Source organism: Triticum urartu, chromosome 5 (assembly GCF_003073215.2).
Source record: "Triticum urartu cultivar G1812 chromosome 5, Tu2.1, whole genome shotgun sequence".
Classification (NCBI taxonomy): Eukaryota; Viridiplantae; Streptophyta; class Magnoliopsida; order Poales; family Poaceae; genus Triticum; species Triticum urartu.
Genome location: NC_053026.1, coordinates 530367369 through 530386426, shown reverse-complemented (window position 1 = coordinate 530386426; position 19058 = coordinate 530367369). Strand labels below are relative to the sequence as shown.

The 19058-nt window shown below is 45.2% G+C and overlaps 1 protein-coding gene and 1 pseudogene across 1 annotated transcript; one reads left to right on the top strand and one right to left on the bottom strand.

Annotated features, from left to right (window-relative positions):
- Positions 1-464: 464 nt before the first annotated feature.
- Positions 465-5737, bottom strand: LOC125510410 (NADPH--cytochrome P450 reductase 3-like). Its single transcript, XM_048675579.1, is given in 20 exon segments — positions 465-840; positions 923-1036; positions 1129-1251; positions 1531-1608; positions 1711-1860; positions 2541-2624; positions 2626-2638; positions 2722-2873; positions 2950-3033; positions 3117-3345; positions 3454-3546; positions 3627-3821; positions 3998-4067; positions 4327-4363; positions 4460-4543; positions 4640-4697; positions 4929-5005; positions 5107-5166; positions 5250-5342; positions 5344-5737. Coding segments are annotated over 20 exon segments (2112 nt in total). The 5' UTR covers positions 5581-5737; the 3' UTR covers positions 465-759.
- Positions 5738-6310: 573 nt separating this feature from the next.
- Positions 6311-7940, top strand: LOC125556604 (annotated as a pseudogene).
- Positions 7941-19058: the final 11118 nt, after the last annotated feature.

Below are 19058 nucleotides of genomic sequence, written 5' to 3'. Positions count from 1 at the left end.
TCTGGGCTGATGGGCTGCGGAGTGGCAGCCAGAACAAAGATTTCAGCCAATTTCACTGCTTATATGGGCCAATTACTAAGGCTTCTGGGCTGGTGGTCTAGAGGGCGGCGGCCCAAGTTGGCCTTCACTAAGATCGGGTACTCCTGTTTCTCAGAAAAAACATGTGTAGGACCCCTAAAAAACCATCTTCGTACGAATCCACACCATGTATGTTTTCGCGAAACTATGCAAATTTGGCTTGTGCAGGGAAGATGACATACAGCAGCGTAGGTGATCTTGTCTGGTATGTTTGCCTTGTGTCCAAAGTGGACCCTACTAGAATTTTGGTTTAGGCAGAATTGTTTTCGTTTGGATGGCTGCTAAAATTCAACACTCTTTTTGCCAACTCTAGTCCATTTTCCTCATTTATAACAAGGGGGGCACGTATGCGCACAGGTACAGCTGTTGAACAATAACTGGTTAAATTAGCTGGCATGCGAATGGGCACCTTTATTTAGCTTCAATTCCAGACATCACAAACAATCGATGAATCGTCATCCTCCGTTCCACAAATAATACTACAGCAGTACCTAGCTGGAGTTTCCTATACAACAACAAAAAATCCCACTACTATAGCTACTATATATATGCTCCATACAGACCTGAAAAACCGGCGTCAATCATATTCGAAATCGGAGCCGCATTTCTCATGTTCGGTCCATCATTTCGCTAGATTTCCTAAGTGGTGTTGAATGAATCATTCTTCCGTTTCTGCAATTGTTACCAGACGTCTCTCAGGTATCTCCCTTCCGTCTGAAGGTTTTTCACGTAGCTCTCCGTCTTGGAGCTGTCCAGAGAGCCCTGCAATGAAAAGCAAACGACCCGTCAGTTCAGGGAACCAACAGGAACTCCCTCAGACCGAAATGGATGTGTGTTGCGTCACCTGTTCCTGAACTATGGTGTGCAGAGCGCGGTGCACGTCTCTTGCCATGCCCTTGGCGTCACCGCAGACATACACATAGCCGCCCTGGGAAACAATGCTCCACAGCTCTGCAGCCTGCGAAGATTGTTTACACGTGCATGGTCAAGCAAGGAAAACAAAGGATTATTTGTACCTAATCAACGACAGGACATGTATAAACAGGTTACCTTCTCTGCCATTTTGTGTTGGACGTACTCTTTTGTAGGACCCTCACGAGAAAAGGCAACAACCAACTCAGACAGGGCTCCGGATTCGGCAAAATTGTTCAGCTCATCCTCGTATATGAAGTCCTGTAGAAAAGAAATTTTGGTCAGGCAATTTCCAAACAAGTTAGATAGTGTTTTTAATCAGCCCATGAGATCCTTTACTAGATGTATAAAACACAAATGCAGAAAAGTTTCCTGACAGGCGCCAAGGAGCTAAGAGGCATAGAATAATATTTGGGCAGATATATGTAAGAATCTGCCATGCCATATTTACTATGGATGACCTGCATGCTGGCGGGGTTCACAAATCATGACAGTTCCTTACAATAACAGTAGATGAAGCTAAATAGCAGGGGTCATTACCATCTGGCGGTTTCTGCACCCGAAGAAGAGGATGGCACAGCCCAGTTCTACCCCAGACTCTTTTAAAGCTAATCTTTCCTGTCAATGCCAGATGGATTCGATATGAATGTTAACATACTAAAGAGTGACAAAGCTTGAAGCACAATGCAAGAGAAACCAAAAGGGGAAGACAAAACAAACCTGTAAGAAACCCCTGAAAGGTGCAAGGCCAGTCCCAGGGCCTACCATTATAATAGGCACTGTGGGATCAGCAGGCAATTTGAAGTTTGACTGCCTCACAAAAATTGGAGCCCAGCTACATTCTTGGCTCTCTTCCGAGGGAGTTGAATTCTGCGTGTAGCCACGTAGGATCATAAGACAAACGTTTACTAGACGCAAGATGGTCACTGGCAGATATTTCAAATGATTTAAAAAAATACTTGGCTACATAGAACATACGAATCATTATGATTTTAAAATGACTGCACACACATCTCAAAGTACAAATGTTTGCGTGACCACCTATATAAGACCAGAGATACAAAAATATGTAGTGAGAACTCGTATCATACTGTTGAGTAAAAGACCTACAATGTGATTCTAATTCGAAGGCAGTAGTGCAAGGTTGTGTCATTGATCGAAATGAGCTACATGGTATCATCCATTTAATTAATTTACATGGCCACAGAGGGGAAGCTCACGATGAAAATGTGAGAATGATTAATAGCAGATGATTACGTTGACCTATAAACATACAAAGCAAGGCCAGCAGACTGAACTAGAAATTTCAGTCAAACATCATTAAACCTGGGGAAATATGTGTGATTTAAGGAGTTCTCAAGGGAAAAATAATGGAAGTTGCCTCGACATGTTCAGGATAGATTCAGCAAATGGGGGTTGAGTCCAAACATCAAAGTGAGCAATAGGGGACAAATTCAATTATCATGCCAAAGGTCAAAAAGTTTCCATGCTTGTAACTATATTATAGGAACAAAGTTCTGCCCTGTGACCATGAAGAGACAGGAGTATACCTTCATCCAAGTAGAACAAACTCCTTTATGGATCCTTCCAGTTGGGGTTTGCCCATGAACTAGTGAACATGTTACATGAATTCGTTGTAGGTGCCATTCTGCAACGATACGATATCATGAAACTTGACTGACTAATCAATTTGTTTATGTAACATAGGGAACTATTTCAAAGACAAGATACCTTGGTGAGGAAGATATTGAGTAGTATCTCGGCTGAAGGCGAGGAGCAATAGCTGCAAAGAAGACACCAAGCGGAGGCTTTGCCGATGGGAACTCCGAAATAACTTCCAAGAGACTTCTTTGACTAGCGATTATCCACTGAGAATACTCCTTCTGACCAATGAAATTCATGTGAGAAAGATGACAGCATTATTGGAGAGTATGAATTTATCCTAGATTATAAACCAACCTTTCCAGCAGGAGATGCTAGATGTCTGAGCCGCTCGGCCTCTTTGGGGTCAGATGCATGAGCAGCCAAAGCAAGTAAAACACTCTGCAGCAACCCATCAGAAAATATTTATGAATACAAACATATGATGCAGCGAGAGAACAAATACGCAGAAACAAAATATTCACCTTTTTAGGTGAATTCAACAGATCGGCATATCTGGCAAGTGCAACCCTCACAGTACAGGGAGATGGGAAAGGAGGTGGCAAAGAGCCCCCAAAAAGTGGAGTGCCATCCTCTTGGTCAGCATAAATTGAGAAATAAGTATCTGGTGAATAATCTAATAGCTTTTCTGCCTCCTCTACAGTCTCAATTGAATTTTCTGCGTACACACCAACATGATCTCCAGTCTCATATCTGGAATGAAAATTAGGAATAATCAGCTGTCTAAAGACCAATCACATAAACTGGTTATCACCTCCTATTCTCAAAAACTGACAGAGCTAGATCCTTCAATATGCTTACGTGAGGCTAGTTCCTGCAATATCAAACTCCAAATGAATGCAGGACCGGTCGGAAGCTGGTGCGTGAAGCTCCCGTCGCACAGCCACATTTGCCCTGGAAAAGAAGTGTGGTCAGAGTTCACTCATAATAATTAAAAAAATGGGTCTAGTCACATAAAAGCAAGAAGGGCATACCTGCAAGGATGTTGACTGTCATAGACAACATGACCATTGCTAAGACTGAAAGACTTGTTGATATGTGTGGCATCCTCTGGTTTGGTAAGCACAATTCTATATTGTGGAATAGCGGCCGTGTAAGGAGATTGTGCTGCTGAAGAATTATCTTCAACGCGGAGCAGTTTGTCCAATTCTGGCCACAGCAGTTCCTTCCTGTAGTCCAAGCAACAAACCATTAGCTTCCGATTTGTAAGACTCTCAAGGTCTAAAGTTGAGATCAAGGTATGTGCAGAAACAGGACCACCATGCACAAGCCGATAAAATGAAAGGCTACCAACTGTCCTGATTTGGAAAGTTCAGATCGAGGTTAAGCTCGTTGCCGTACATACCAGGCGTTGAAGTCATCCTCAATGCATTGATCGTCATCTCCAAGGCCAACAGGAACTATGCGCTTTCCACCTGGAGAAACATCATGGACAGAAGTTAACCACTAGCAGATGACAAAGGCGACAACAAAACTAGGAAAAAACGTGTAATGATGGAGTCATGTTGCAGATGATTCACAACATCTAACTCAAAACTAATCATACATGGCAAAACAATTACAGGCCTATCTAGTTATATAATTTCTCAAAAGAGCACTGTGTCATAATATTGAAATGTAGGTGAACTGAGCTACGATAAATTGAATTGGTCATTCATTCTGTTTTTTGTTTACCTTGTTCAGCGAGGAGCTGATCAACCTCCTTTCCGACCTTCAGTTTGGAAACATTTGAAAGCAAAAGCACAGAGTAAGTTTACATGTAAGAGTGCATGTATGCCTCAGATCAATAGAGGGCAAGGGGGCAGACCTTGTTGAAATGCTCGTACTGCCTATTCCCAAGAGCAAACACCCCGAACTTGAGGTTGCTCAACCACTCACCCCTCTCGTTCCCCTGTAGTCGGACCAAACAAAGCAGCCATCAATACCAACCGTGAGAAAATGCACATTCGGAGCTGCACCACCAGAAAGTACGTGTAATCAAACGGACCTCAGAGAACCATTTGTAGAATCTGGCCGCATTGTCGGTTGGCTCACCATCCCCGTACCTACAACAGCGACAAGGACGCCCATCAGCAATTTTGCTTTTTAGATTAGACAAAAAAAAGGGGGTTGCCCTCAGCTTTAGCAAGTGCTGGTTTGATTAGCAATTGTCTGGAGCAAACAAATATTCATTACTTCCTTGCTTAACACGTGTAGAGTAATTTATTAAGCAAGCAAATCCACTAGTGCTGTAACGAAGTCAGTAAGAGTTGCAGATGGAAACCGGTGATCCTTACGTTGCGAGGAAGAAGAAGGCGACGTTCTCCTTCTTGAGCTTCTCCTCGTACTCGTCGTCCTCGGCGGCGTAATCATCCTGAATCCCAACAAATCAAACGTACTATGAGAGGAGGGGAGGAGGGGAGGGGCTTTAAGAAGAAGCAGCGTCGGGGGCGAGGTTAAGATAAGAGATCGTACCAGATCGAGCACCTTGAAGACGGCCTTGTCGTACCTGGCCTTGGCCTCCTCCGCGAGCGCCTAGCATAGCAGAGCAGGGAGGTCAGATTGTTGCACGGGAGGGGGGAGGAGGCATCAGTGCTGAGAGGGACGAGCGAGCGTACCTTGGCGAAGCCCTCGGCGGTGCCGGTCTGGGTGCCGAAGAAGAGGGCGACCCGCTGGCGGCCGTCGTCGGGGTCGGGCTCCTGGTCCTTCTTTGGCGGCGAGGGGCTTGGCCGCGGCGGCCTGCCGGGCGAGCGGCGCGGCGGAGGAGGAGGAGCGGCGGAAGAGGAGCGCGACGCCGCAGCCGACGAGCACGGCGAGGGAGGTGGCGAGCAGCGCGAGCAGGCGGCGGTTCTGGCCCCCGTCGTCCTGGGCGGCCGCCGGGGCCCGGCCGGTCAGCAGTGCCGCCAGCAGGTCCAGCGCCGAGTCCCTCATCCCCGGGGCGGAGTCCATGGCGGCGGCGGATTGGCGGAGGGGGGAGGGGGCGGTGCGCGCGGCGCTACGCGTTCGTTCGATGGGATCGAGGCGTGCGGGCGGGCGGGGCAGAGAGGCGCGGCGCGTGCGTGTACGAGTACTAGTGGTGGATGTAGGCGATTTGTGTTTGTTGTCGCGTCAAAACGGGTGGAGGTTTTAAGCCCGGAAAAGGAAGGGCGGGGTTGGTGGTGCGGGGCGACCCACTCAATTCCGATCTGGTTTGCGGTGCGGCGCGCTGACACGCGCGGCCGCGGCCGGCCGCAGGTTCGGACCGGGCGCTGGAAACTTCCCCACCTACCTACCTCTACGGTGCACTCCCTTTTTTTTTCCTTTGACTTGATGATGAAGGCGAGGCATTCCCACCTACTCTCGCGGTCGCAGCGGGGGAGCCTGGCTCTCACGGATGAACGAACGGTTCAGCGTCGCCTTCTTGACCGTGGAATGAGTTGTCTGCCTATACGTTGACACGCTCTTTTCCTCTGGTCACGGACGCTCGGGGCCTCATACCAAAGTACACCGTCAAATGATACTGCATCTACATTACCGAAAGATAAAAACAGGGGCATTACACACCGTATCTACTGCCACTATAAAAGGACGAGAGGACGGAGAACCGAGTCATCTTATCCATTGAAGCATATGATCTGATGGTCTAAATCACTCCAACATATCAAACGTGTTTTACACTTTAATTACCCACCCTGCCACTCCTAAACTCCTTCACCTCTTCTGAGAAAAACTGTTTAGACTGATCGCACGCACGCCGCGCACCACTTCCTCCTCGCACGTTCGCATGCACAAGAGCGCTCCATCCCCAACCTCCCTCCTCTCCCGATCGGCGCCTCACCTCCCCGTCCCCGCATCCCCGGTGCCAAGCCGCCCTCCCTGCACCCGCATCGCCGCACCTAGCATGTCGTCCGATCCGCACACATACCACCGATGACCCTGACCGTCGTGAACCCGATCTGGCCGGGCATCCAGGGGAACGCCGGCAGTGAGGTCCTGGAGGGGGGCGGCTTCTCCCTCCCGTCGCGCTCACACCGCTCCTTCCCCCCCACCCACGCCTGGTCCAGCCGCATCTGGGCGCGCACCGGCTGCGCGACAGGCGACTGCGACGGGCGGCTCCAGTTCTCCACCGCAGGTCTCCCTCCACCACGGCGGCAACGAGCAATCGTCCTACGGGGTGAGCGTGGTGGACAGCTTCAACGTGGGCCTCTCCGTGACCCCGCACAAGGCCCTCGCCAACTGCCCCGTCTTGGCCTGCTGCAAGGACCTGACCCAGAGCTGCCCGGGCGAGCTGCCTGTGCGTACATGGTGTTCATCCTCGGCTTGTCACACACGCAATCTTCTCGGCTTAATTCCATCTCTTCCCCAATTGGAAACAAATCAGCATGAGACTCAGCCTTGCCAAGGTCGAGAACGCCTCACATATATGTATGAGGACGTCTAATCGAGATTTCCGGCTGCAGGGCGCAATTAGTGGAAGAAGGTATTACGATTTTCCAGATTGTGATTAATCGCTTCTCAACTCAAAAATTCCCTCTTCTATAGTCTTGTGAGATCGTTCATTCATTCATAAAGATCATCCTCATACATATCTCTTTCTCACTCTGATTTCATGTTTTGATTGGGATTCGAAAAGAGGAACTGAGATGTATGTTCGTGACTTGTAAGCAGCAACAAAATTTAGCAATTTATATTTTTCTAGCCATCCAAATATCTTGCTCCATACCTTTCTTAGAATTTTTTTATTTGATCAGCAGTGTTCTTAATTACTTGTACCCTATATATTTGTGTGCTAATTAGCAAGATTGTTAGTATATCCATCTGGTAATGAGAATGAAAACTGGCATATGACTTGACTGAGGCCTCGAAAGGAGCATAAACAATTTGTTAGAATACAGACGAGTACTTCTACTGCTAGGAATTCAGAACAGCTAGCTTAGTTACTGCTGAGGAACAACCTAATGAAAAATTATAGGATGACAATATATTGAGTAAGCACAAAACTGTTACTTATTCACCTAATAAAAAACATGCCAATTGACTACAACTTTTACTGTGAATGTTTATGAACCCACTTTTCTGAATAACTAAGATGATAAGGCAACAAAATTATAGTGTATCGAGTATTTATTTGCAACTGAAATAGAAAAAAAACCAGCATATGTTTATGTGGCCTTAGGGGTTAGGGCCCCTTTTTGTTGTCTTTCCCCAGGCCCCTAAATTCTCAGGACCGGCCCTGGCTCCAAGTCCGTGGCCGACCTGGTTACCACCGTCCGGATGTTCAAGGTGGTCGTCCCAAGAGCTCTAAGGTTTGGCCGCCACACCATCGGCTAATCCACTGTTGGGTTTCGTAGTAATTTCAAAAAATTTCCTACGCACATGCAAGATCATGTGATGCATAGCAACGAGGGGGAGAGTGTTGTCTACGTACCCAACGCAGACCGACTGCGGAAGCGATGACACGACGTAGAGGAAGTAGTCGTACGTCTTCACGATCCAACCGATCAAGCACCGAAACTACGGCACCTCCGAGTTCGAGCACACGTTCAGCTCGATGACGATCCCCGGACTCCGATCCAGCAAAGTGTCGGGGAAGAGTTCCGTCAGCACGACGGCGTGGTGACGATCTTGATGTACTACAGTAGCAGGGCTTCGCCTAAACTCCGCTACAGTATTATCGAGGAATATGGTGGCAGGGGGCACCCCACACGGCTAAGGAATAGATCACGTGGATCAACTTGTGTGTTCTAGGGTGCCTCTACCTCAGTATATAAAGGAGCCAAGGGGGAAGGGGCGCCGGCCAGAGAGAGAGGCGCAGGAGGAGTCCTACTCCTTCCGGGAGTAGGACTCCCCCCCCCCCAATCCTATTCCAACTAGGATTCCCCAAGGGGGGAAAGAGAGAGAGGGGGAGGGGAGGTGCGCAGCCCCCTTGGGCTGCCCTTTTCTTCTTTCCACTAAGGCCCATGAAGGCACATATGGCTCCCGGGGGTTCCGGTAACCTCCCGGTAACCCGGTAAAATCCCGATTTCCCCGGAACACTTCCGGCGTCCAAACATAGGCTTCCAATATATCAATCTTTACGTCTCGACCATTTCGAGACTCCTCGTTATGTCCGTGATTACATCCGGGACTCCGAACGACCTTCAGTACATCAAAATGCATAAACTCATAATGTAACTGTCATCGTAACCTTAAGCGTGCGGACCCTACGGGTTCGAGAACGATGTAGACATGACCGAGACACGTCTCCGGTCAATAACCAATAGCGGGACCTGGATGCCCATATTGGCTCCTACATATTCCCTTTGTCATCGGTATGTTACTTGCCCGAGATTCGATCGTCGGCATCCAATACCTAGTTCAATCTCGTTACCAGCAAGTCTCTTTACTCGTTCCGTAATACATCATCTCACAACTACCATATTAGTTGTAATGCTTGCAAGGCTTATGTGATGTGTATTACCGAGAGGGCCCAGAGATACCTCTCCAACAATCGGAGTGACAAATCCTAATCTCGAACTACGCCAACCCAACATCTACCTTTGGAGACACCTGTAATGCTACTTTATAATCACCCAGTTACGTTGTGACGTTTGGTAGCACCCAAAGTGTTCCTCCGGCAAACGGGAGTTGCATAATCTCATAGTCATAGGAACATGTATAAGTTCATGGATAAAGCAATAGCAACATACTAAACGATCGGGTGCTAAGCTAATATAATGGGTCATGTCAATCAGATCATTCAACTAATGATGTGACCTCGTTAATCAAATAACAACTCTTTGTTCATGGTTAGGAAACATAACCATCTTTGATTAACGAGCTAGTTTAGTAGAGGCATACTAGTGACACTCTGTTTGTCTATGTATTCACACATGTATTATGTTTCCGGTTAATACAATTCTAGCATGAATAATAAACACTTATCATGATTTAAGGAAATAAATAATAACTTTATTATTGCCTCTAGGGCATATTTCCTTCAGTCTCCCACTTGCACTAGAGTCAATAATCTAGATTACACCGTAATGATTCTAACACCCATGGAGTCTTGGTGCTGATCATGTTTTGCTCGTAGAAGAGGCTTAGTCAACGGGTCTGCAACATTCAGATCCGTATGTATCTTGCAAAATCTCTATGTCTCCCACCTGGACTAAATCCCGGATGGAGTTGAAGCGTCTCTTGATGTGTTTGGTCCTTTTGTGAAATCTGGATTCCTTCGCCAAGGCAATAGCACCAGTATTGTCACAAAAGATTTTCATTGGACCCGATGCACTAGGTATGACATCTAGATCGGATATGAACTCCTTCATCCAGACTCCTTCGTTCGCTGCTTCCGAAGCAGCTATGTATTCTGCTTCACATGTAGATCCCGCTACGACGCTTTGTTTAGAACTGCACCAACTGACAGCTCCACCGTTTAATGTAAACACATATCCGGTTTGCGATTTAGAATCGTCCGTATCAGTGTCAAAGCTTGCATCAACGTAACCTCTTACGGTGAGCTCTTTGTCACCTCCATATACGAGAAACATATCCTTAGTCCTTTTCAGGTATTTCAGGATGTTCTTGACCGCTGTCCAGTGATCCACTCCTGGATTACTTTGGTACCTCCCTGCTAAACTTATAGCAAGGCACACATCAGGTCTGGTACACAGCATTGCATACATGATAGAGCCTATGGCTGAAGCATAGGGAACATCTTTTATTTTCTCTCTATCTTCTGCAGTGGTCGGGCTTTGAGTCTTACTCAATCTCACACCTTGTAACACAGGCAAGAACCCTTTCTTTGCTTGATCCATTTTGAACTTCTTCAAAATCTTGTCAAGGTATGTGCTTTGTGAAAGTCCAATTAAGTGTCTTGATCTATCTCTATAGATCTTTATGCCTAATATGTAAGCAGCTTCACCGAGGTCTTTCATTGAAAAACTCTTATTCAAATATCCCTTTATGCTATCCAGAAATTCTATATCATTTCCAATCAATAATATGTCATCCACATATAATATCAGAAATGCTACAGAGCTCCCACTCACTTTCTTGTAAATACAGGCTTCTCCGAAAGTCTGTATAAAACCAAATGCTTTGATCACACTATCAAAGCGTTTATTCCAACTCCGAGAGGCTTGCACCAGTCCATAAATGGATCGCTGGAGCTTGCACACTTTGTTAGCTCCCTTTGGATCGACAAAACCTTCCGGTTGCATCATATACAACTCTTCTTCCAGAAATCCATTCAGGAATGCAGTTTGACATCCATCTGCCAAATTTCATAATCATAAAATGCGGCAATTGCTAACATGATTCGGACAGACTTAAGCATCGCTACGGGTGAGAAAGTCTCATCGTAGTCAATCCCTTGAACTTGTCGAAAACCTTTTGCGACAAGTCGAGCTTTGTAGACAGTAACATTACCATCAGCGTCAGTCTTCTTCTTAAAGATCCATTTATTCTCAATTGCTTGCCGATCATCGGGCAAGTCAACCAAAGTCCATACTTTGTTCTCATACATGGATCCCATCTCAGATTTCATGGCTTCAAGCCACTTTGCGGAATCTGGGCTCACCATCGCTTCTTCATAGTTCGTAGGTTCATCATGATCTAATATCATGACCTCCAGAACAGGATTACCGTACCACTCTGGTGCGGATCTCACTCTGGTTGATCTACGAGTTTCTGTAGTATCTTGATCTAAAGTTTCATGATCATCATCATTAGCTTCCTCACTTATTGGTGTAGGTGTCGCAGAAACAGTTTTCTGTGATGTACTACTTCTCAATAAAGGAGTAGGTATAGTTACCTCGTCAAGTTCTACTTTCCTCCCACTCACTTCTTTCGAGAGAAACTCCTTCTCTAGAAAGTTTCCGAACTTAGCAACAAAAGTCTTGCCTTCGGATCTGTGATAGAAGGTGTATCCAACAGTTTCCTTTGGATATCCTATGAAGACACATTTCTCTGATTTGGGTTTGAGCTTATCAGGTTGAAGCTTTTTCACATAAGCATCGCAGCCCCAAACTTTAAGAAACGACAACTTTGGTTTCTTGCCAAACCATAGTTCATAAGGCGTCGTCTCAACGGATTTTGATGGTGCCCTATTTAACGTGAATGCGGCCGTCTCTAGAGCGTATCCCCAAAACGATAGCGGTAAATCAGTAAGAGACATCATAGATTGCACCATATCTAGTAAAGTACGATTACGACGTTCGGACACACCATTACGCTGTGGTGTTCCGGGTGGCGTGAGTTGCGAAACTATTCCACAATTTTTCAAATGTACACCAAACTCGTAACTCAAATATTCTCCTCCACGATCAGATCGTAGAAACTTTATTTTCTTGTTATGATGATTTTCAACTTCACTCTGAAATTCTTTGAACTTTTCAAATGTTTCAGACTTCTGTTTCATTAAGTAGATATAACCATATCTGCTTAAATCATCTGTGAAGGTGAGAAAATAACGATATCCGCCACGAGCCTCAATATTCATCGGACCACATACATCGGTATGTATGATTTCCAACAAATCTGTTGCTCTCTCCATAGTACCGGAGAACGGTGTTTTAGTCATCTTGCCCATGAGGCACGGTTCGCAAGTACCAAGTGATTCATAATCAAGTGGTTCCAAAAGTCCATCAGTATGGAGTTTCTTCATGCGCTTTATACCGATATGACCTAAACGACAGTGCCACAAATAAGTTGCACTTTCATTATCAACTCTGCATCTTTTGGCTTCAACATTATGAATATGTGTATTACTACTATCGAGATCCAATAAGAATAGACCACTCTTCAAGGGTGCATGACCATAAAAGATATTACTCATATAAATAGAACAACCATTATTCTCTGATTTAAATGAATAACCGTCTCGCATTAAACAAGATCCAGATATAATGTTCATGCTCAACGCTTGGCACCAAATAACAATTATTTAGGTCTAATATTAATCCCGAAGATAGATGTAGAGGTAGCGTGCCGACCGCGATCACATCAACTTTGGAACCGTTTCCCACGCGCATCGTCACCTCGTCCTTTGCCAGTGCCCGCTTATTCCATAGTCCCTGTTTCGAGTTGCAAATATTAGCAACAGAACCAGTATCAAATACCCAGGTGCTACTGCGAGCTCTAGTAAGGTACACATCAATAACATGTATATCACATATACCTTTGTTCACCTTGCCATCCTTCTTATCCGCCAAATACTTGGGGCAGTTCCGCTTCCAGTGACCAGTCTGCTTGCAGTAGAAGCACTCAGTTTCAGGCTTAGGTCCAGACTTGGGTTTCTTCTCCTGAGCAGCAACTTTCTTGCCGTTCTTCTTGAAGTTCCCCTTCTTCTTCCCTTTGCCCTTTTTCTTGAAACTAGTGGTTTTGTTAACCATCAACACTTGATGCTCCTTTTTGATTTCTACCTCCGCAGCTTTCAGCATTGCGAAGAGTTCGGGAATAGTCTTGTTCATCCCTTGCATATTATAGTTCATCACGAAGCTCTTGTAGCTTGGTGGCAGTGATTGGAGAATTCTGTCAATGACGCAATCATCTGGAAGAGTAACTCCCAATTGAATCAAGTGGTTATTATACCCAGACATTTTGAGTATATGCTCACTGACAGAACTATTCTCCTCCATCTTGCAGCTATAGAACTTATTGGAGACTTCATATCTCTCAATTCGGGCATTTGCTTGAAATATTAACTTCAACTCCTGGAACATCTCATATGCTCCATGACGTTCAAAACGTCGTTGAAGTCCCGATTCTAAGCCGTAAAGCATGGCACACTGAACTATCGAGTAGTCATCAGCTTTGCTTCGCCAGACGTTCATAACTTCTGGTGTTGCTCTAGCAGCAGGCCTGGCACCCAGCGGTGCTTCCAGGACGTAATTCTTCTGTGCAGCAATGAGGATAATCCTCAAGTTACGGACCCAGTCCGTGTAATTGCTACCATCATCTTTCAACTTTGCTTTCTCAAGGAACGCATTAAAATTCAACGGAACAACAGCACGAGCCATCTATCTACAATCAACATAAACAAGCAAGATACTATCAGGTACTAAGTTCATGATAAATTTAAGTTCAATTAATCATATTACTTAAGAACTCCCACTTAGATAGACATCCCTCTAATCCTCTAAGTGATCACGTGATCCAAATCAACTAAACCATAACCGATCATCACGTGAGATGGAGTAGTTTTCAATGGTGAACATCGTTTATGTTGATCATATCTACTATATGATTCACGCTCGACCTTTCGGTCTCCGTGTTCCGAGGCCATATCTGCATATGCTAGGCTCGTCAAGTTTAACCTGAGTATTCTGCGTGTGCAAAACTGGCTTGCACCCGTTGTAGATGGACGTAGAGCCCATCACACCCGATCATCACGTGGTGTCTGGGCACGACGAACTTTGGCAACGGTGCATACTCAGGGAGAACACTTCTTGATAATTTAGTGAGAGATCATCTTATAATGCTACCGTCAATCAAAGCAAGATAAGATGCATAAAAAGATAAACATCACATGCAATCAATATAAGTGATATGATATGGCCATCATCATCTTGTGCTTGTGATCTCCATCTCCGAAGCACCGTCATGATCACCATCGTCACCGGCGCGACACCTTGATCTCCATCGTAGCATCGTTGTCGTCTCGCCAATCTTATGCTTCCACGACTATCACTACCGTTTAGTAATAAAGTAAAGCATTACATCGCGATTGCATTGCATACAATAAAGCGACAACCATATGGCTCCTGCCAGTTGCTGATAACTCGGTTACAAAACATGATCATCTCATACAATAAAATTCAGCATCATGCCTTGACCATATCACATCACAACATGCCCTGCAAAAACAAGTTAGACGTCCTCTACTTTGTTGTTGCATGTTTTACGTGGCTGCTACGGGCTTAAGTAAGAACCAATCTCACCTACGCATCAAAACCACAACGATAGTTTGTCAAATAGACTCCATTTTAACCTTCGCAAGGACCGGGCGTAGCCATACTTGGTTCAACTAAAGTTGGAGAGACAGTCGCCCGCAAGCCATCTATGTGCAAAGCACGTCGAGGGAACCGGTCTCGCATAAGCGTACGCGTAAGTTTGGTCCGGGTCGTCTCGTCCAACAATACCGCCGAACCAAAGTATGACATGCTGGTAGGCAGTATGACTTGTATCGTCCACAACTCACTTGTGTTCTACTCGTGCATATAACATCAACATAAATAACCTGACTCGGATGCCACTGTTGGGTTTCGTAGTAATTTCAAAAAATTTCCTACGCACATGCAAGATCATGTGATGCATAGCAACGAGGGGGAGAGTGTTGTCTACGTACCCAACGCAGACCGACTGCGGAAGCGATGACACGACATAGAGGAAGTAGTCGTACGTCTTCTTCCCGATCCGACCGATCCAAGCACCGTTACTCCGGCACCTCCGAGTTCTTAGCACACGTTCAGCTCGATGACGATCCTCGGGCTCCGATCCAGCAAAGCGTAGGAAGAGTTCTGTCAGCACGACGGCGTGGTGACGATCTTGATGTACTACCGACGCAGGGCTTCGCCTAAGCACTGTAACGGTATGATCGAGGTGGAAGTTGGTGGCAGGGGGCACCGCACACGGCTAAGGAACGATCTCAAGGATCAACTTGTGTGTCTTGGGGTGTCCCCTGCCCCCGTATATAAAGGATGAAGGGGGGAGGCTGGCCGGCCAAGGAGGGAGGCGCAGGAGGAGTCCTACTCCTACCGGGAGTAGGACTCCCCCCTCAATCCTATTCCTAATAGGATTCCTTAAAGGGGAGAGGGAGAGAGAGGTGGCCGGCCCCTCTCCTAGTCCTAATAGGACTAGGGAGAGGGGGGGAGGCGCAGCCCTATGTGGGCTGCCTTCTCACCTTTCCACTAAGGCCCATGTTAGCCCATTTGGCTCCCGGGGGGTTCCGGTAATCCAGTAAAATCCCGATTTCACCCGGAACACTTCCGATGTCCAAACATAGGCTTCCAATATATCAATCTTTACGTCTCGACCATTTCGAGACTCCTCGTCATGTCCGTGATCACATCCGGGACTCCGAACAACCTTCGGTACATCAAAATGCATAAACTCATAATAACTGTCATCGTAACGTTAAGCGTGCGGACCCTACGGTTCGAGAACAATGTAGACATGACCGAGACACATCTCCGGTCAATAACCAATAGCGGGACCTGGATGCCCATATTGGCTCCCACATATTCTACGAAGATCTTTATCGGTCAGACCGCATAACAACATACGTTGTTCCCTTTGTCATCGGTATGTTACTTGCCCGAGATTCGATCGTCGGTATCTAATACCTAGTTCAATCTCGTTACCGGCAAGTCTCTTTACTCGTTCCGTAATACATCATCCTGCAACTAACTCATTAGTTGCAATGCTTGCAAGGCTTAAGTGATGTGCATTACCGAGAGGGACCCAGAGATACCTCTCCGACAATCGGAGTGACAAATCCTAATCTCGAAATACGCCAACCCAACATCTACCTTTGGAGCACCTGTAGACTCCTTTATAATCACCCAGTTACGTTGTGACGTTTGGTAGTACCCAAAGTGTTCCTCCGGCAAACGGGAGTTGCATAATCTCATAGTCATAGGAACATGTATAAGTTCATGGATAAAGCAATAGCAACATACTAAACGATCGGGTGCTAAGCTAATATAATGGGTCATGTCAATCAGATCATTCAACTAATGATGTGACCTCGTTAATCAAATAACAACTCTTTGTTCATGGTTAGGAAACATAACCATCTTTGATTAACGAGCTAGTTTAGTAGAGGCATACTAGTGACACTCTGTTTGTCTATGTATTCACACATGTATTATGTTTCCGGTTAATACAATTCTAGCATGAATAATAAACACTTATCATGATTTAAGGAAATAAATAATAACTTTATTATTGCCTCTAGGGCATATTTCCTTCAAGAACCCCTTCTTCGATTGATCTATTTTGAACTCCTTCAAAAACATGTCAAGGTGTGCGTTCTTTGAAAGTATCATCAGACGTCTTGATCTATTTCTATATATCTTGATGCCCAATATGTAAGCAGCTTTATCCAGATCTTCCTTTGAAAATCACTCTTCAAACAACCGTTTATGCTTTCCGGAAATTCTACATCATTCCGGATCAACAATATGTCATCCACATATACTTATCAGAAATGTTGTAGTGCTCCCACTCACTTTCTTGTAAATACAAGTTTCTAGCAAACATTGTATAAACCTAAAAGCTTTGATCACTCCATCAAAACATATATTCCGATTCCGAGATGCTTGCTCTAGTCCATAGAAGGATTGCTGGAGCCAGCATACCTTTTAGCATCCTTAGGATCGACAAAACCTTTTATTGTATCACATACAACTTTTCTTACGAAAACTGGTAAGAGAACTTGTTTTGACATCCATCTGTAATATTTCATAATCGAAAAATACAGCTAATGCTATCATGATTCCGACAGACTTAAGCATCGCTACGGGTGAGAAATTCTCATCGTAGTCAACTCCTTGAACTTGTGAAAAGACTCTTTCCCACAAGTCGAGCTTCATAGACGGCAACATTACCGCCCACGTCCGTCTTCTTCTTAAAGATCCATTTATCTCAATGGCTTGCCGATCATCGGGCAAGTCCACCAAAGTCCATACTTTGTTCTGATATATGGATCCTATCTCGGATTTCATGGCTTCTAACCATTTGTCGGAATACGGGCCCACCATCGCTTCTCCATAGCTCGTAGGTTCATTGTTGTCTAACAACATGATATCTAAGACAGGATTACCGTACCACTCAGGAGTAGTACATATCCTTGTCGACCTACGGGGTTCGATAGCAACTTGATCCGAAGCTTCATGATCACTATCATTAACTTCCTATTCAACAGATGTAGGCTCCACAGAAAACATCTTTCTGTGTTGCATCACTCTCTGGTTGAAATAAAGGTTCGACAACCTCATCAAGTTCTATCTTCCTCCCACTCAATTCTTTCAAGAGAAACTCCTTCTCGAGAAAGGACCCGTTCTTAGCGACAAACAATTTGCCCTCGGATCTGAGATAGAAGGTATACCCAACTGTCACCTTTGGGTATCCTATGAAGATGTGTTTGTCCGCTTTGGGTTCGAGCTTCTCCGGCTGAAGCCTTAAGCATCGCAGCCCCAAACATTACGAAACGACAACTTTGGTTTCTTGCCAAAGCAATGTTCACATGACGTCGTCTCAACGGACTTAGATGGTGTCCTATCTAAAGTGAATGCAGCTGTCTCTAACGCATAACCTCAAAATAATAGCGGTAGATCGGTAAGAGACATCATAGATCGCACCATATCTCATAAGGTTCGATTACGACGTCTGGACACACCATTACCCTGTGGTGTTCCAGGTGGCTTCAACTGTGAAACAATTCCACAATGTCTTAAGTGTTTACCAAACTCATAACTCAGAAATTCTCATTGATCAGATCATAGGAATTTGATCTTCTTGTTATGATGATTTTTAACTTCACTCTGAAATCGCTTGAACTTTTCAAACGTTTCAGACTTGTGCTTCATTAAGTAAATATACCTATATCTACTCAAATCATCAGTGAATATGAGAAAATAGTGATATCCACCACACGCTTCAATTCTCATTGGATCACACGCATCAGCATGTATGATTTCCAACAAGTCACTTGCCCGTTTCATTGTACCTGAAAACGGGGTCTTAGTCATCCTGCCCATGAGGCATGGCTCGCATGTGTCAAGCGATTCAAAATCAAGTGACTCCAAACATCCATCGATATGGAGTTTCTTCATGCATCTTACGCCAATATGACCTAAGCGGCAGTGCCACGAGAAAGTGGTACTATCATTATTAACTCTACATCTTTTGGCGTGAACATGTGTATTACCACGACCGAGATTCAATGAACCATTCACATAGGGTGCATGACCATGAAAGGTATCATTAATGTAAACAGAATAACCATTATTCTCTAACTTAAATGAATGATTGTATTGCAATGAACATGATCTAATCATATTCATGCTCAACGTAGACACCTGATAACATTTATCTAGGTTCAATACTAATCCCGAAGGCAGATGGAGCGTGCGATGGTGATCTCATCAACTTTGGAAACACTTCCAACACACATCATCACCTCGCCCTTAGCCAGTCTCCGTTTAGTCCGTAGCTTTTGCTTCAAGTCACCAATAATAGCAACTGAACCAGTATCCAATACCCAGGTGCTACCAGGAGTACTAGCGAGGTACACATTAATAACACGTATATACTTTGTTGAAGTTACCAGCCTTCTTATCTACCATGCATTTGGGGTAATTCCGCTACCAGTGACCGTTCCCCTTACAATAGAAGCACTAAGTCTCGGGTTTGGGTTCAACCTTGGGTTCCTTCACTGGAGCGGCAACTGGTTTGCCATC